This window comes from Bombus huntii, chromosome 17 (genome assembly GCF_024542735.1).
Source record: "Bombus huntii isolate Logan2020A chromosome 17, iyBomHunt1.1, whole genome shotgun sequence".
Lineage (NCBI taxonomy): Eukaryota > Metazoa > Arthropoda > Insecta > Hymenoptera > Apidae > Bombus > Bombus huntii.
In genome coordinates, this window is record NC_066254.1 from 1,709,951 (window position 1) to 1,722,409 (window position 12,459).

General features: G+C 41.1%; 1 protein-coding gene across 2 annotated transcripts; it reads right to left on the bottom strand.

The window, feature by feature from the left end:
• Window positions 1-7,168: 7,168 nt before the first annotated feature.
• LOC126875011 (dynein beta chain, ciliary-like) lies at window positions 7,169-12,459 on the bottom strand. Of its 2 annotated transcripts, none has more exons than XM_050637632.1 (2): window positions 12,210-12,459; window positions 7,169-7,703 (listed from the first exon to the last, which is right to left on the bottom strand). In XM_050637632.1, exons 1-2 carry the CDS (start codon window positions 12,389-12,391, stop codon window positions 7,547-7,549), a joined length of 339 nt encoding a protein of 112 aa, XP_050493589.1. In that variant the 5' UTR covers window positions 12,392-12,459; the 3' UTR covers window positions 7,169-7,546. The 2 variants fall into 2 exon arrangements, with proteins under 2 accessions (XP_050493589.1, XP_050493588.1); XM_050637631.1 differs by having other exon boundaries at window positions 7,169-7,790.

The following is a 12,459-nucleotide window of genomic DNA, read 5'->3' on the forward strand; positions in this document are numbered from 1 at the left end:
TTCGGATCTGTAAGTACTCAAGCCCTGATGCATTTTCTTTCGAATATGCGAATTTTTTCCATTTGGGAGGCTGATATGTTGTACCAGATTGGGCAGCCGTAGGTTATGATCGGTCTGATTAGTGCTTGATAGCATAGAATTTTTACTTTGCTGTCGAGATGTTTGGAGTGGAATAGTTTTTTCATTTTCCAAAATGCTTTATTGGCCTTGGTAAGTTGAATTTCGGTGTGCTGCTTGTAGTTTAATTTGTAATCTATGTTTACCCCTAAGTATTATACGCAATTTTTGTGTGGTATGAGGGCCCCTTTGTCTGTTTTTTCTCTTAACTGAAATTTTTTGCAGTATTCTCTTTCTATTGGGCCGATTTCACTTGACTTGGGTCTAAACAGTATGGTTTCGCATTTGCTTATGTTGATTTTTAGTTTCCATGCGTGGTAATAGTCGTCTATTTTCTCAAAAAGTTCTTGGAGTTCCGTTTTTATAGTTTTGGTTTTGCGGCCTGTTACGTATATGATTAGGTCGTCTGCGAAGGCTATGGGGCGTTTATGGGCGGATGTATTGAGATCAAAGAGGTTTAGTAAGTCGCTGTTGTAAATACTGAAAAGTAACAGGGAATTTACTGTACCTTGTTGTAGACCGTTTTTTATGGTCTACAACATAACAATAATTCTTTGCTTGATGAGTGTGAACCTTCAGTCATTACGAATGTTCTGCTTGTGATCATGTCCCAGACTATTTTAATCAGGTGTTTAGGGAACTTTTTTTTGATCAGTTTGTATATGAGACCTGGGATCCAGACTGTGTCGAAAGCTTTTTCGAGGTCTATTAAGCAGGCGGCTACTCGTTGTTTTGCGTTTAGAGTCCAGCAGATGTCCGACGTAAGTTTGTTTATTACGTGGATTGTGGAGTGTTTGTGTCGGAAGCCGGATTGATTCTCTGGGATTATGTTATTTTTTGTGCAGAAGGAGATTAGGGGGTTGTTTATGATTATTTCAAATACTTTGCTTATGTTGGGGAGGAGACTTATGGGTCGTAGGTTTGCGGGCGATGAGCCGTCTTTGTTCTTTTTTGTTATGGCTATCAGTTTGGCTTTTTTCCATTTTCTGGGGAAATATGTGTTGTTTAGAGCATTGTTAAAGAGTACCGTGTAGTACCATTTTATTTTGTTCTGTAGGCGCTTGAGTAAGATGTTTGTGATGCCGTCGAAGCCGGAGGATTTTTTGTTGTTTAGTTTGGAGAGGATTGTGTTTAGTTGATTGTAATTTGTGAAGTAGTTTATTTCTGGATCTGGTTGTTTGGGGTTGTCAGCGGTGTTTTCGTTTGAGAATGTGCAGCCTGTTTTGTTTAGCGTTTTGTCTTGTTCCATTTCATTTTTGAGTTTGTTTGTTTCGGCGATGATAATTCTGTTTAGTTGTTCTCGGCCCATGTGTTCGTTTTGCGTATGTATTTTGGAAAAGTGGGTGCCGATGATGTCTAGTTTTTCTATTGTTTTAGGTATTATGAAGTTACCCTCGGTGTCTTTGATGGTGTTGTGTATCGTTATACCTGCTTCTTGGATGAGGGAGGCATTTTCTGGTGGCAATTTGAGAAGTGGGATGGGGTTTTGTTCTTTTGGTCTAAAGATTTGATTTATTTGTGGGAACATGTTGGCTGAGTCGTTTTTGGAGATGTTTTTTATTTTGTTTGTCCAGTAATGGTTTATAGAATTTGCTGAAGATGGCATCGAACCTTTCTTCGTGCGTTAATAGTGTATTTTTTATTTCGTTTAATTGCATTTGTTGTTCTTTTAACGCTTGGAGAATACCTTTTTTAAAGTCTTCGATAACGTTTATAATGTTTAGGTGGGGGGAGTTATCGATTGTGATTGGGCTTTGGCTTGAGCGCGGATCTAAGTTTGCTGATTGTGATGTGTTTTTGCTTGTTTGATTTGGTTTTGTTTGCTGTTTCACTACGTCAGAGAACTTTAGTTCTGGGACGTATTTGCGGCTTATTTGGGCAATTCGTTTTGTCTTTGCTTCTTTGTCTTTTTTGAGTTTATCGGCTAGTTTTTTACCAAGCTCTACGAGTTTGGGGCAACCTTTGTATGACGCGGGGTGTCTGTAGTTTTTACAGTTGACGCAGAACATTTTGTCTTTGGTTACTGCGTTTTCCTTTTTTATTTTGCAGTCGCCTGGGCCATGGGGCTCACTGCATTTAACACAGCGGTAGTTTAGGTTGCAGTTTTGCGCTGTGTGGCCTAATCGCTGGCATTTGTGGCATTGAGTTATGTCATTCTTTTTTTTTTATTATTTTTTCCCATTTTATCTTGAAGTAGTTAAAATGGTTAATTTTTAACAGGTTATTTATATTGCTGTCGGGGGATAATTTTATTATGTAAATTGGGAGCAATATATTGTTCTCCCTTGATCTTTTTGTCGCAAATCGTGAGACTTTTGTGAATTTTACGTCGTCAGTTTGCAAGGCTTGTATGCCTGTAAGTATTTCTGTTTCGGTGTAACTATTGTCTAAACCTTTTAACAAGTATGTATGGTGTTTCTCTGTTTTGGGTGTGTACGTGTAAAAGGTTGTGTTAGCTGAGAGGAGTGTTTGTTTTGCTTTATGGAAATCGGGTAGGTTTCGGAGGTAGAGTGCGTGTTTACCTGAGTGTATTCTTTTAATATGGAACTGTTTGATGCCCGCTACTTTCTCTATGAGCGTTACCGTGTCCTTTGGGTCTTGTAGCGTTATGTTGATAGGCGGCGAATTGTTATCCCTTGTAGTGGATGGGGCGCTCGTACGCTCCTCTGCGGAGTATCTGGTGGGGCGTCCGTCCGGTGCTCGGTCCCCCCTTGGCGATGCTGGTGTAACGTCAATTCACATCAGAGACCAGGTCACACACCACGGACAGGATGGCACCCAGATGTCTGCATATCCTTGGCGCATATCCTGTGTGGCCTAATCGCTGGCATTTGTGGCAATGAGTTATGTCATCCTTTTTTTTTATTATTTTTTCCCATTTTATCTTGTAGTAGTTAAAATGGTTTATTTTTAGTAGGTTGCATATATTGCTGTCGGGGGATAGCTGTATTATGTAAATTGGGAGCAATATGTTGTTCTCCCTTGATCTAGTGCACTCAACGCGGTTTGAGCGTTGGCTGAAGTAAACACTTTTCTTATTTGTTCCTGATGATCAAAAAATAGAATATTTAAAGAAACATAGGTGGTGTGTGCCAAAATGAGAATGATACAATGTATGAAAATGGTCGCGTAATACTAAAACATTTCTCTTTCTCGATGCTTCGATTGTAGATTATTAAAAATAGATTGTCAAGAAAGGTAAAAAATATTGGAAAAATAAAAAAAAAAGCCAACACCACACGGAGTTCCCAGGCGGTCACCCATCCAAGTACTATCCGTGCCCAGCGCTGCTTAACTTTCGTGATCGGACGAGAACGAGTGCTTTTTTTTTTTTTTTTTTTAAAGCTGTTTATTTAAAACCCAATATACAATTTTGAATACATTATAATGTTCACAATAAACGGTGAATTTATATAACGGTGTCTTAGGCAAAGGTACCGATACGCAACGGTACGACGTAGCCATGCTGTAATATGTGTCGACGCTTTACATTTTTCGTGTTGGATATGTCTTTTGGTTTAAGCCGCTGGAGGAGCGGAGCTTCTATGTGATTTTGTTTTTACTTGTTGTTTTTGTCCTGAAAACTGGGTCGCAAAAACAGGACGCTTCGGTAGTATATTTTTGGGTGCTGTGGTGTTTGTGGGCGGGGGTGGTGTAAAGGGAGAGGGAGGGGGATATTAAATAAATAAGTTTCTTTTAAAAGAAGGAGAATTGCAATAATTACAATGTTTGCACCTGTGTTGTACGGGGGCAGAATTGAGTTTTATCGGTTTAGTGGATTTTCTCTCTTGTTTTATTATGGATTCAGTATCCACCAATATTTTTTTGAATTTTTTCTATGTTTGTCTTTGGTGTCTTTCAGAGGGAGGGCCATGTTGTATCTCCATCTAGTGTCTGCGGTCTGTCCATCTAGGTTTTCTTCGTAAAGTATAGTTTGGGTCCCTATTTTTCTTTTTATGTGATAAATTATCGGGATGTTATTTTGGTCCTGCAGGTAGTTTCTTCCGTCAAGGTATGGGAAAGCTTCTGGCGGGATGTAGCCTGTTGTCAGAGTGTTTTTGTAGTATGTGTCATTTGGAAATAAGCAGCTGAAGATTAAACTATTTTCTTTTATCTTTGCCGCTTGCGCGAAGTGGTTTCGTATTAGCTTTAGGATGTGACAGTCTATGCGGTGAACGTTGGCTAGGTCGTATATTATTTTGTTTTTTATGTATTTTTTGAATCCGCTGTGTTCGGATCTGTAGGTACTCAGGCAAGCCCTGATGCATTTTCTTTCGAATATGCGAATTTTTTCCATTTGGGAGGCTGATATGTTGTACCAGATTGGGCAGCCGTAGGTTATGATCGGTCTGATTAGTGCTTGATAGCATAGAATTTTTACTTTCCTGTCGAGATGTTTGGAGTGGAATAGATTTTTCATTTTCCAAAATGCTTTATTGGCCTTGGTAAGTTGAATTTCGGTGTGCTGCTTGTAATTTAATTTGTAATCTATGTTTACCCCTAAGTATTTTACGCAATTTTTGTGTGGTATGAGGGCCCCTTTGTCTGTTTTTTCTCTTATCTGAAATTTTTTGCAGTGTTCTCTTTCTATTGGGCCGATTTCACTTGACTTGGGTCTAAACAGTATGGTTTCGCATTTGCTTATGTTGATTTTTAGTTTCCATGCGTGGTAATAGTCGTTTATTTTCTCAAAAAGTTCTTGAAGTTCCGTTTTTATAGTTTTGGTTTTGCGGCCTGTTACGTATATGATTAGGTCGTCTGCGAAGGCTATGGAGCGTTTATGGGTGGATGTATTGAGATCAAAGAGGTTTAGTAAGTCGCTGTTGTAGATACTGAATAGTAACGGCGAATTTACTGTACCTTGTTGTAGGCCGTTTTTTATGGAGAATTCTTTGCTTGATGAGTGTGAACCTTCAGTCATTACGAATGTTCTGTTTGTGATCATGTCCCAGACCATTTTAATCAGGTGTTTAGGGAACTTTTTTTTGTTCAGTTTGTATATGAGACCTGGGATCCAGACTGTGTCGAAAGCTTTTTCGAGGTCTATTAGACAGGCGGCTACTCGTTGTTTTGCGTTTAGAGCCCAGCAGATGTCCGACGTGAGTTTGTTTATTGCGTGGATTGTGGAGTGTTTGTGTCGGAAGCCGAATTGATTTTCTGGGATTATGTTGTTTTTTGTGCAGAAGGAGGTTAGGGGGTTGTTTATGGTTATTTCAAATACTTTGCTTATGTTGGGGAGGAGACTTATGGGTCGTAGGTTTGCGGGCGATGAGCCGTCTTTGTTCTTTTTTGTTATGGCTATCAGTTTGGCTTTTTTCCATTTTCTAGGGAAGTATGTGTTGTTTAGAGCATTGTTGAAGAGCACCGTGTAGTACCATTTTATTTTGTTCGGTAGGCGCTTGAGTAGGATGTTTGTGATGCCGTCGAAGCCGGAGGATTTTTTGTTGTTTAGTTTGGAGAGGATTGTGTTTAGTTGATTGTAATTTGTGAAGTAGTTTATTTCTGGATCTGGTTGTTTGGGGTTGTCTGCGGTGTTTTCGTTTGAGAATGTGCAGACTGTTTTGTTTAGCGTTTTGTCTTGTTCCATTTCATTTTTGAGTTTGTTTGTTTCGGCGATGATAATTCTATTTAGTTGTTCTCGGCCCATGTGTTCGTTTTGCGTATGTATTTTGGAAAAGTGGGTGCCGATGATGTCTAGTTTTTCTATTGTTTTAGGTATTATGAAGTTACCCTCGGTGTCTTTGATGGTGTTGAGTATCGTTATACCTGCTTCTTGGATGAGGGAGGCATTTTCTGGGGGCAGTTTGAGAGGTGGGATGGGGTTTTGTTCTTTTGGTCTAAAGATTTGATTTATTTGTGGGAACATGTTGGCTGAGTCGTTCTTGGAGATGTTTTTTATTTTGTTTGTCCAGTAATGGTTTATAGAAATTGCGAATTCTTTTTTCAGTTTCGCTTTTATTCTGTGTAGTAGGAACTTTAGGAATTCTAATTCTTCTCTTTTGTCGTAGGAATAGTTGAGTTTTATATTGTTTATTTTGGACAGTATGTAGCTTTTATCTCGCTGTAGATCTTTTATTTTATTGTTTATATAGGGCTCGCATGAATTTTTTTGTTTTATGATTGGCACGGATTTTTGGAGGGCGATTTGTGTGTGTTTTTCTATTTCGTCTAAGAACGAGTCGATTTGTCTGTTTGTTAGGTTGACGTTGTTGTAGATCTTTAGGTCGCAGTTTTGTTCGAGTGTGTTTTGGAACTTTTTCCAGTCTGTCTTTTTGTACCTGGGTGTCTCGGTCTGGGTTTCGAGTGTTAGGAAGTCAGATGTGTTTTTGTTAATTTGAAATACTAGGGCGTTATGGTCACTGTCATAGGCTAAGGTTTTGAGGGTGTTATTTGGACGTAGGTTTTGGAATTTTAGTCGCGCATCTGCTACGCATATGTTCAGGTATGAGCCTCCTTTTGGGTAAGAGGGTAGCTCGGAGCTGTATAAGTTTGTTTTGTAGTGGATGCTTTTATTGTCTAGCCAGTTTCTAATGAAGTTGCCTCTCGTGTTGTTTATTTCATTTTTCCAGCTTGTATGTTTTGCGTTAAGGTCTCCTGCTATTATATAGTAGTTTTCCGGTTTGTTGAGCTGTAAGAGTTCGAAAAGATTATTGAATTCGTAGTTAAATTCTTTCTGGTTTCCATAGGTTGCGTAGGCTGCAGTGATGAATAAATTTTCCTTATTGCTTATTTTTATTTTTATGATCGTTGTTTCTAGGGTCTTGAAACTTGTTATTTTATCAATTAGAATTGTTTTGTATTTTATAGGGTCTTTTATGAGGATCGCTGTTCCTCCTCTTTGACTGGCGTTCGGTCTGTCGTGTCTTATCATGGTGTAGTTTTTGAAGTGTACCTTGTGTCTTTTGTTTAGTTTTGTTTCTGAGATGAGTACCATATCGGGGGGACGAGAACGAGTGCACTCAACGCGGTTTGAGCGTTGGCTGAAGTAATCACTTTTCTTATTTGTTCCTGATGATCAAAAAATAGAATATGTATAGAAACATAGGTGTGTGCCAAAATGAGAACGATATAATGTGAGGTAATAGTCGTGTAATACCAAAACATTCTTTTTTCTGGATGGTTAGATTATAAATTATTAATAATCGATTCTTAAGGAAGCCGAAGCTTTTCGTTTTTAGAAGCCGAAGATTTTCTTTTTTAGAAGCCCAATTGATTGTTTAGGATTACGTTATTTTTTATGCGAAAGGAGACTATAGGGGGTTATTCATGACTATTTCGAATACTTATGTTGTGTAGGATACTTAGAGGTCGCAGGTTTGAGGACGAGAAGTGGTTTTTATTTATTTTTTTGTGATGGCTGTTAATTTAGCTTTTCTCATTTTCTAGGGAAGTACGGTTGATTGGTAATCTGCGACACTCACTTTCGCAGTCAAGAGGCTATTTTAGTAGACGGTAATCGTACACAATCTGGACAATGGTTGGATACTAATGAGACTCTTAAACAAATGCTGAAACTGTCATTACGGCCGAAACAGGTTATGATGATTGTATGCTGTACATAGATAGCAGATGATGCACTCATTAACCTGGGTTTAAGGAATATGTTTGATAATGATAGCTCGTAATGGCTCAATAAAAAGGACATTAGAATAAAAAACGACGTCGCAGAAATTCTATAGGAATAACATGATTCAAGTAAGATTTTTTTTTTTTATTTATTTGTTGAAATTACAATCAATTCTCGCGTTGAGAATTTTCAGTAATTTTTCTGGCGTGGCGCAGTGACATGGCTGTTTATTTACAATAAGTTAATACTTATTATAGATAGATATAATTTATAATCTATAAGTATTATAAGTAAGTGCATATGCTTGATTTGGATAATTAAATGAATCTAACGTTTAGGTCTAGCGGGTAGTGCCTCTTCAGCCTGCGAATCTGGTCCGTCGTATCGAGTAGTCCAGTGATTAGGGGGTTTCGGTGTTTGTTGATTCTTTTGCTGTATCTGTTGCTATATTTTGCTATTTCCTCTTTGACGGTGGGTATCTTGAGGTCGCGGTGTATTGTTTCATTGGTTACATACCAAGGTGCGTCAATTAGGGATCTTAGCGTTTTCGATTGAAAGCGTTGGAGTATTTCGATGTTGGAGTTACTTGCTGTTCCCCATAGTTGGATTCCGTAGGTCCAGACAGGTTTTATTACGGTCTTGTAGAGGGTAATCTTATTCTGTAAATTTAGTTTGGAGCGTCGGCCCGTGAGCCAATAGAGTTTTTTTAGTTTGTCCTTTAGTTGCTTCCTTTTGTCTGAGATGTGTGTCTTCCACGTTAGTCTCCTGTCCAGGGTCATGCCCAGGTATCGGACTGTGTCCCTGCTAGGAACTGTTGCATTGTTGATGGTGACCTGGGGGCAGGTTTGTTTTCGGAGCGTGAAGGTTACATGTGAGGATTTCTTTTCGTTGGCTTTGAAGCCCCATTTGTGAAACCACTTTTCCATGGAGTCGAGACTTCGCTGGAGAGTGGATGAGGCTATTACCGGGTCTGCGTGGGAAGCTAATAGCGCTGTGTCGTCTGCAAATGTCGCTATTGTTATATCGTTTGATATAGGTAGGTCGGCAGTGTAGATGGAGTACAGTAGGGGTCCGAGGACACTACCTTGGGGTATGCCGGCTTCTATTGGGAATGTTGCGGAAGTGGCGTCTAGGTATTTAACCATGAATTGTCTATTGGTTAGGTATGATTTTAGGATGGAGAAGTAGGGGTGGGGTAGGATCTTTTTAAGTTTGTAGAGTAGCCCTTCATGCCATACTTTATCGAATGCCTGTTGGATGTCTAGGAAAACCGCTGAGCAATATTCTTTCTTTTCGAGTGTTTGGCTGATCGTATGAGTTAAGCGGTGGATTTGCTCTACTGTAGAATGATGTTTTCGGAAGCCGAATTGGTGATCTGGGAGTGTTTTCAAGTTCTCTAGGATTGGAAGGAGTCGGTTCGTGAGCATCTTCTCGAATAGTTTGGACAGGGTAGGTAAAAGACTGATTGGGCGATAGGAGCAGGTTTCGTGTATCGGTTTACCGGGTTTAGAGATGAGGGTAATCAATGAGATTTTCCAAGCCTTAGGATAGTGTTCCAGGCGAAGGATAGCATTAAAAATCGATGTGATGAGTGCTATCCCTTTTGTGGGAAGTTCCTTGATTGCTCTATTGCCTATTAGGTCGTGTCCTGCTGCTTTCTTGGGGTTTAGGCGACTGATTGTTTCTATGGTCTCAGCAGAGGAGAAGGGTTCGATAGGAGGGAACATTTGGAAGGGGGTGTGTAGGTATTCAGTAACGTCCGCGACGGCTTGGGGGGAATGGGGTTTGAATACTTTTGACAAGTGTTTTGCAAACAGGTCGGCTTTTTCTATAGGGCTTCGCGCCCATCCACCTTGCGGGCGGCGGATAGGTGGGATTATTTGTGGGGGGCGTGTGAGTTTCCTGGAGGCCTTCCATAGTGAGTAGTTGGCGTCGGCTGTGGGCGATAAGCTGGCGAGGTATTTCTGGAAGCAGTCGTTTTTATAGTTTGTTAAGGTTCTGGATAGCTTTCTAGTTGCGTTGTTAAGTTTGCGTTTGTCCTCCGGTGTTCTGTGGGTCTGCCATACTCTTCTTAGTCTACGTTTTTCTGCTATTTTTTTTAGTATGTATTGTGGATATTCTTGTTTGCTGTTAGTTGGCTTTGTCGGTGTGGAGAGGCGGATTGCGTTTATTATGCTCGTGTTTAAGTATTCCCTGGCTGCTTCGATATCTTCCTTTGTTTTTAGTGGGGTGAAGGCTGAGGTTGAGTGTGTAAAGACTTCTCTGAAGAGCTGCCAGTTGGTGTGTTGGTTGTGAATGGAGCCATTAGGTGTACTCTCGATGATTGTTGAACTGACTGTTGCTATCACGGGAGAATGATCAGAGGAGAGATCAGCCGAGGAGTTGATCTGGACGTGTCTTGATGGGATATTTTTAGTTATGAAGAAGTCGAGAAGGTCGGGTATTTTGTTGGTGTCAGTGGGCCAGTATGTGGGTTCGTATGTGGTGAGGTAGTTGAGGTTGTTGTTTATTATGCTGTTTAAGAGGTTTTTGCCTCTTGCTGTAACCAGTCTGCTGCCCCATTGGATGTGCTTGGCGTTATAGTCTCCTCCAACTATGAATCTGTTGCCCAGGGTGTCCAGGAAGTTATCAAAGTCTTCTTTGGCGATGGAGTGTCTGGGAGGGCAGTATACTGCTGAGGTGGTGATTGAGCCATGACAGTCTTCTATTGCTACGTTTGTTGCTTGGAGGTAGTCTTTCTGGAATGGTGGGAGTTCGTAGTGCTTAATACTTGCTTTGATTATTATTCCGGTGCCACCGTGGGCCTTTCCGCTGGGGTGTTGGGTATGGTAGAATTTGTAACCATTTATTTTCAGGTAGCTCTTATCGGTGAAGTGGGTTTCCGATACGAGCATTACGTCGATTTGCTGGTGTTTTAAGAAGAGTTCTAGTTCACGTTTGTGTTGCGCTAGACCGTTGGCGTTCCAGAGAGCTATGCGCCTTGGTTTTATTTTGAGTCGGGGCGTGGTAATTTTTCCACGATGAGTGTTAGTAGCGATAGCAAGTGATTTATTTGCTCCGATTGTTTTTCTATTAGCTTTTCGAGCCTTGAGGAGTTGTCTGCGTTTGGTGGGTTGGAGACACTGTTTTGGGGAAGGTTCCTTTGGCTGTTCGGGTTATTTTGGATGCCTTGTACTGCTTGGGCATAGGAGGTTGAGGTGGAGATGAAATTGGTAGGACTGGGTGTTTGGTTGGTTGAGGGGGTTGGGGTAGTCGTGAATTTCGGCGGGCTGGGTGTTTGGTTGGATACCTCTTTTGCTCTGAGCTTAGGGTACCTGTTCGTGTATAGTGTTTTATATGCTGGGCAGCCTTTGTAGTTGGCAGGGTGGTCCCCTTGGCAGTGGATGCATTTCGCTGGGGTTTCCGGTGATTTGGCGCACTGGTCAGTGGAGTGAGAGCCTGCGCATTTAACGCAGCGGAAGGTATGGTTGCAGTATTTCTGCGTATGACCGTACCTTTGGCACCTTTTGCACTGCACTATTTCTTTTTTCACGAGCGGTGGTTCGATCTTTACTATCGCGTTCATTAGGCGACTGACGCTGTATATTTCCTTATTATTCGGTTTTTGTTTAATGTCTAGAAAGAATAAGGATAACGGGTCTTTCGAGACTCTATGCCTTATGTTACTTACGTTGATGACTTCGTGGCCAAGTTTTGAGAGTTCGTATTTTAGTTCGTCTGTGTCTGCTGAGTGGTGTATGTTTCGTAGGACCACCCGGAAAGGCCTTTCCTGTTTGAGTTGGTAGGTGTGGAAGTTGGCGTTCAGGGTCCTGAGTGTCTTGGTGAGTTTTCTGTAAGCTTCTGGGTTCGTCGGTAGTATTTTCACCTTGTTGTTGCTTATCTTAAGGTTATATTCCTCCTTGCTGATATCTCTCTCTAGGGACTTGGTCATTGTCTGTATGTCAATGACGTCGTCTACAAATATTGGTGGGGGAGGGGGGATTCTCTGTGAATGTTGGTTTGGTGGCGGTACTACGATTTCCATGGCGTCGTTTGAGGATTCCAATACGGCGAACCTGTTGTGTGTGTTTATTTGCGTTGCTGGTTCTATTTTCCTTTTCTTTGTAGTGTTAGCGTCGTTAGTGCGGAGAGTTCTGCTGCACTTCTGCCACGGGGGGGGGGGGGGGGGTAGCACGGGGTAGCTGCGAGTCTGCTCCGGAGAGCCTGGTCGCGGTTGCTGGGCCATCATCGAGCTAGTTAATTCGGAATGAACAACTAGTCGTGAGGCTGTGAGGCTAGTATTCGGGTTGGGGTTAGGTGCGTGGGATTTTCTTCTCCCTAGAGGGTAAGGGACACTTAGCTGCGTTCTCTTTCGACGGTTGGGCGACACGTGTTGTTTTCGAACTACGCTGGGCACTAGAGACACGTCTGCACGCTTCGGCACTCCACAGCGAACTATTCAAGTAAGATATAACTGAAAAAATAAATTCCTAGGATTTGTAATGTAACGTGAAGTATCGAATGAGTTAATATGACAGGAACATACCTAATCGCGTAAGTCATACGATCCAGTCTAAGACACCTCATAATGCATAATCTTTGCAGAGCAGTTTTATTTTTCCAATCTTGTGGGAAACTTTCTCGTTCCGGCGTATCTGATTCTACAAACTTCTTCCATCGTTTTGCAGCACCTTCTATGTCTTTTTCTAAATTTTGAAAATCCTCCATTTGGCTCAAATATTTAATCCCTCCCCAACCGACGTCTGTTAAAAAGTCTACAGGGCTTGTTAACTCGG

Excerpts from the sequence above, each read along its gene's own strand:
- LOC126875011 (XM_050637631.1), bottom strand. The coding sequence starts at position 12,391 with ATGGAGGATTTTCAAAATTTAGAAAAAGACATAGAAGGTGCTGCAAAA. Across the intron at positions 7,791-12,209 it reads CGTATGACTTACGCGATTAG|AATTTCTGCGACGTCGTTTT; the intron begins GTATGTTCCTGT and ends TTATTCCTATAG.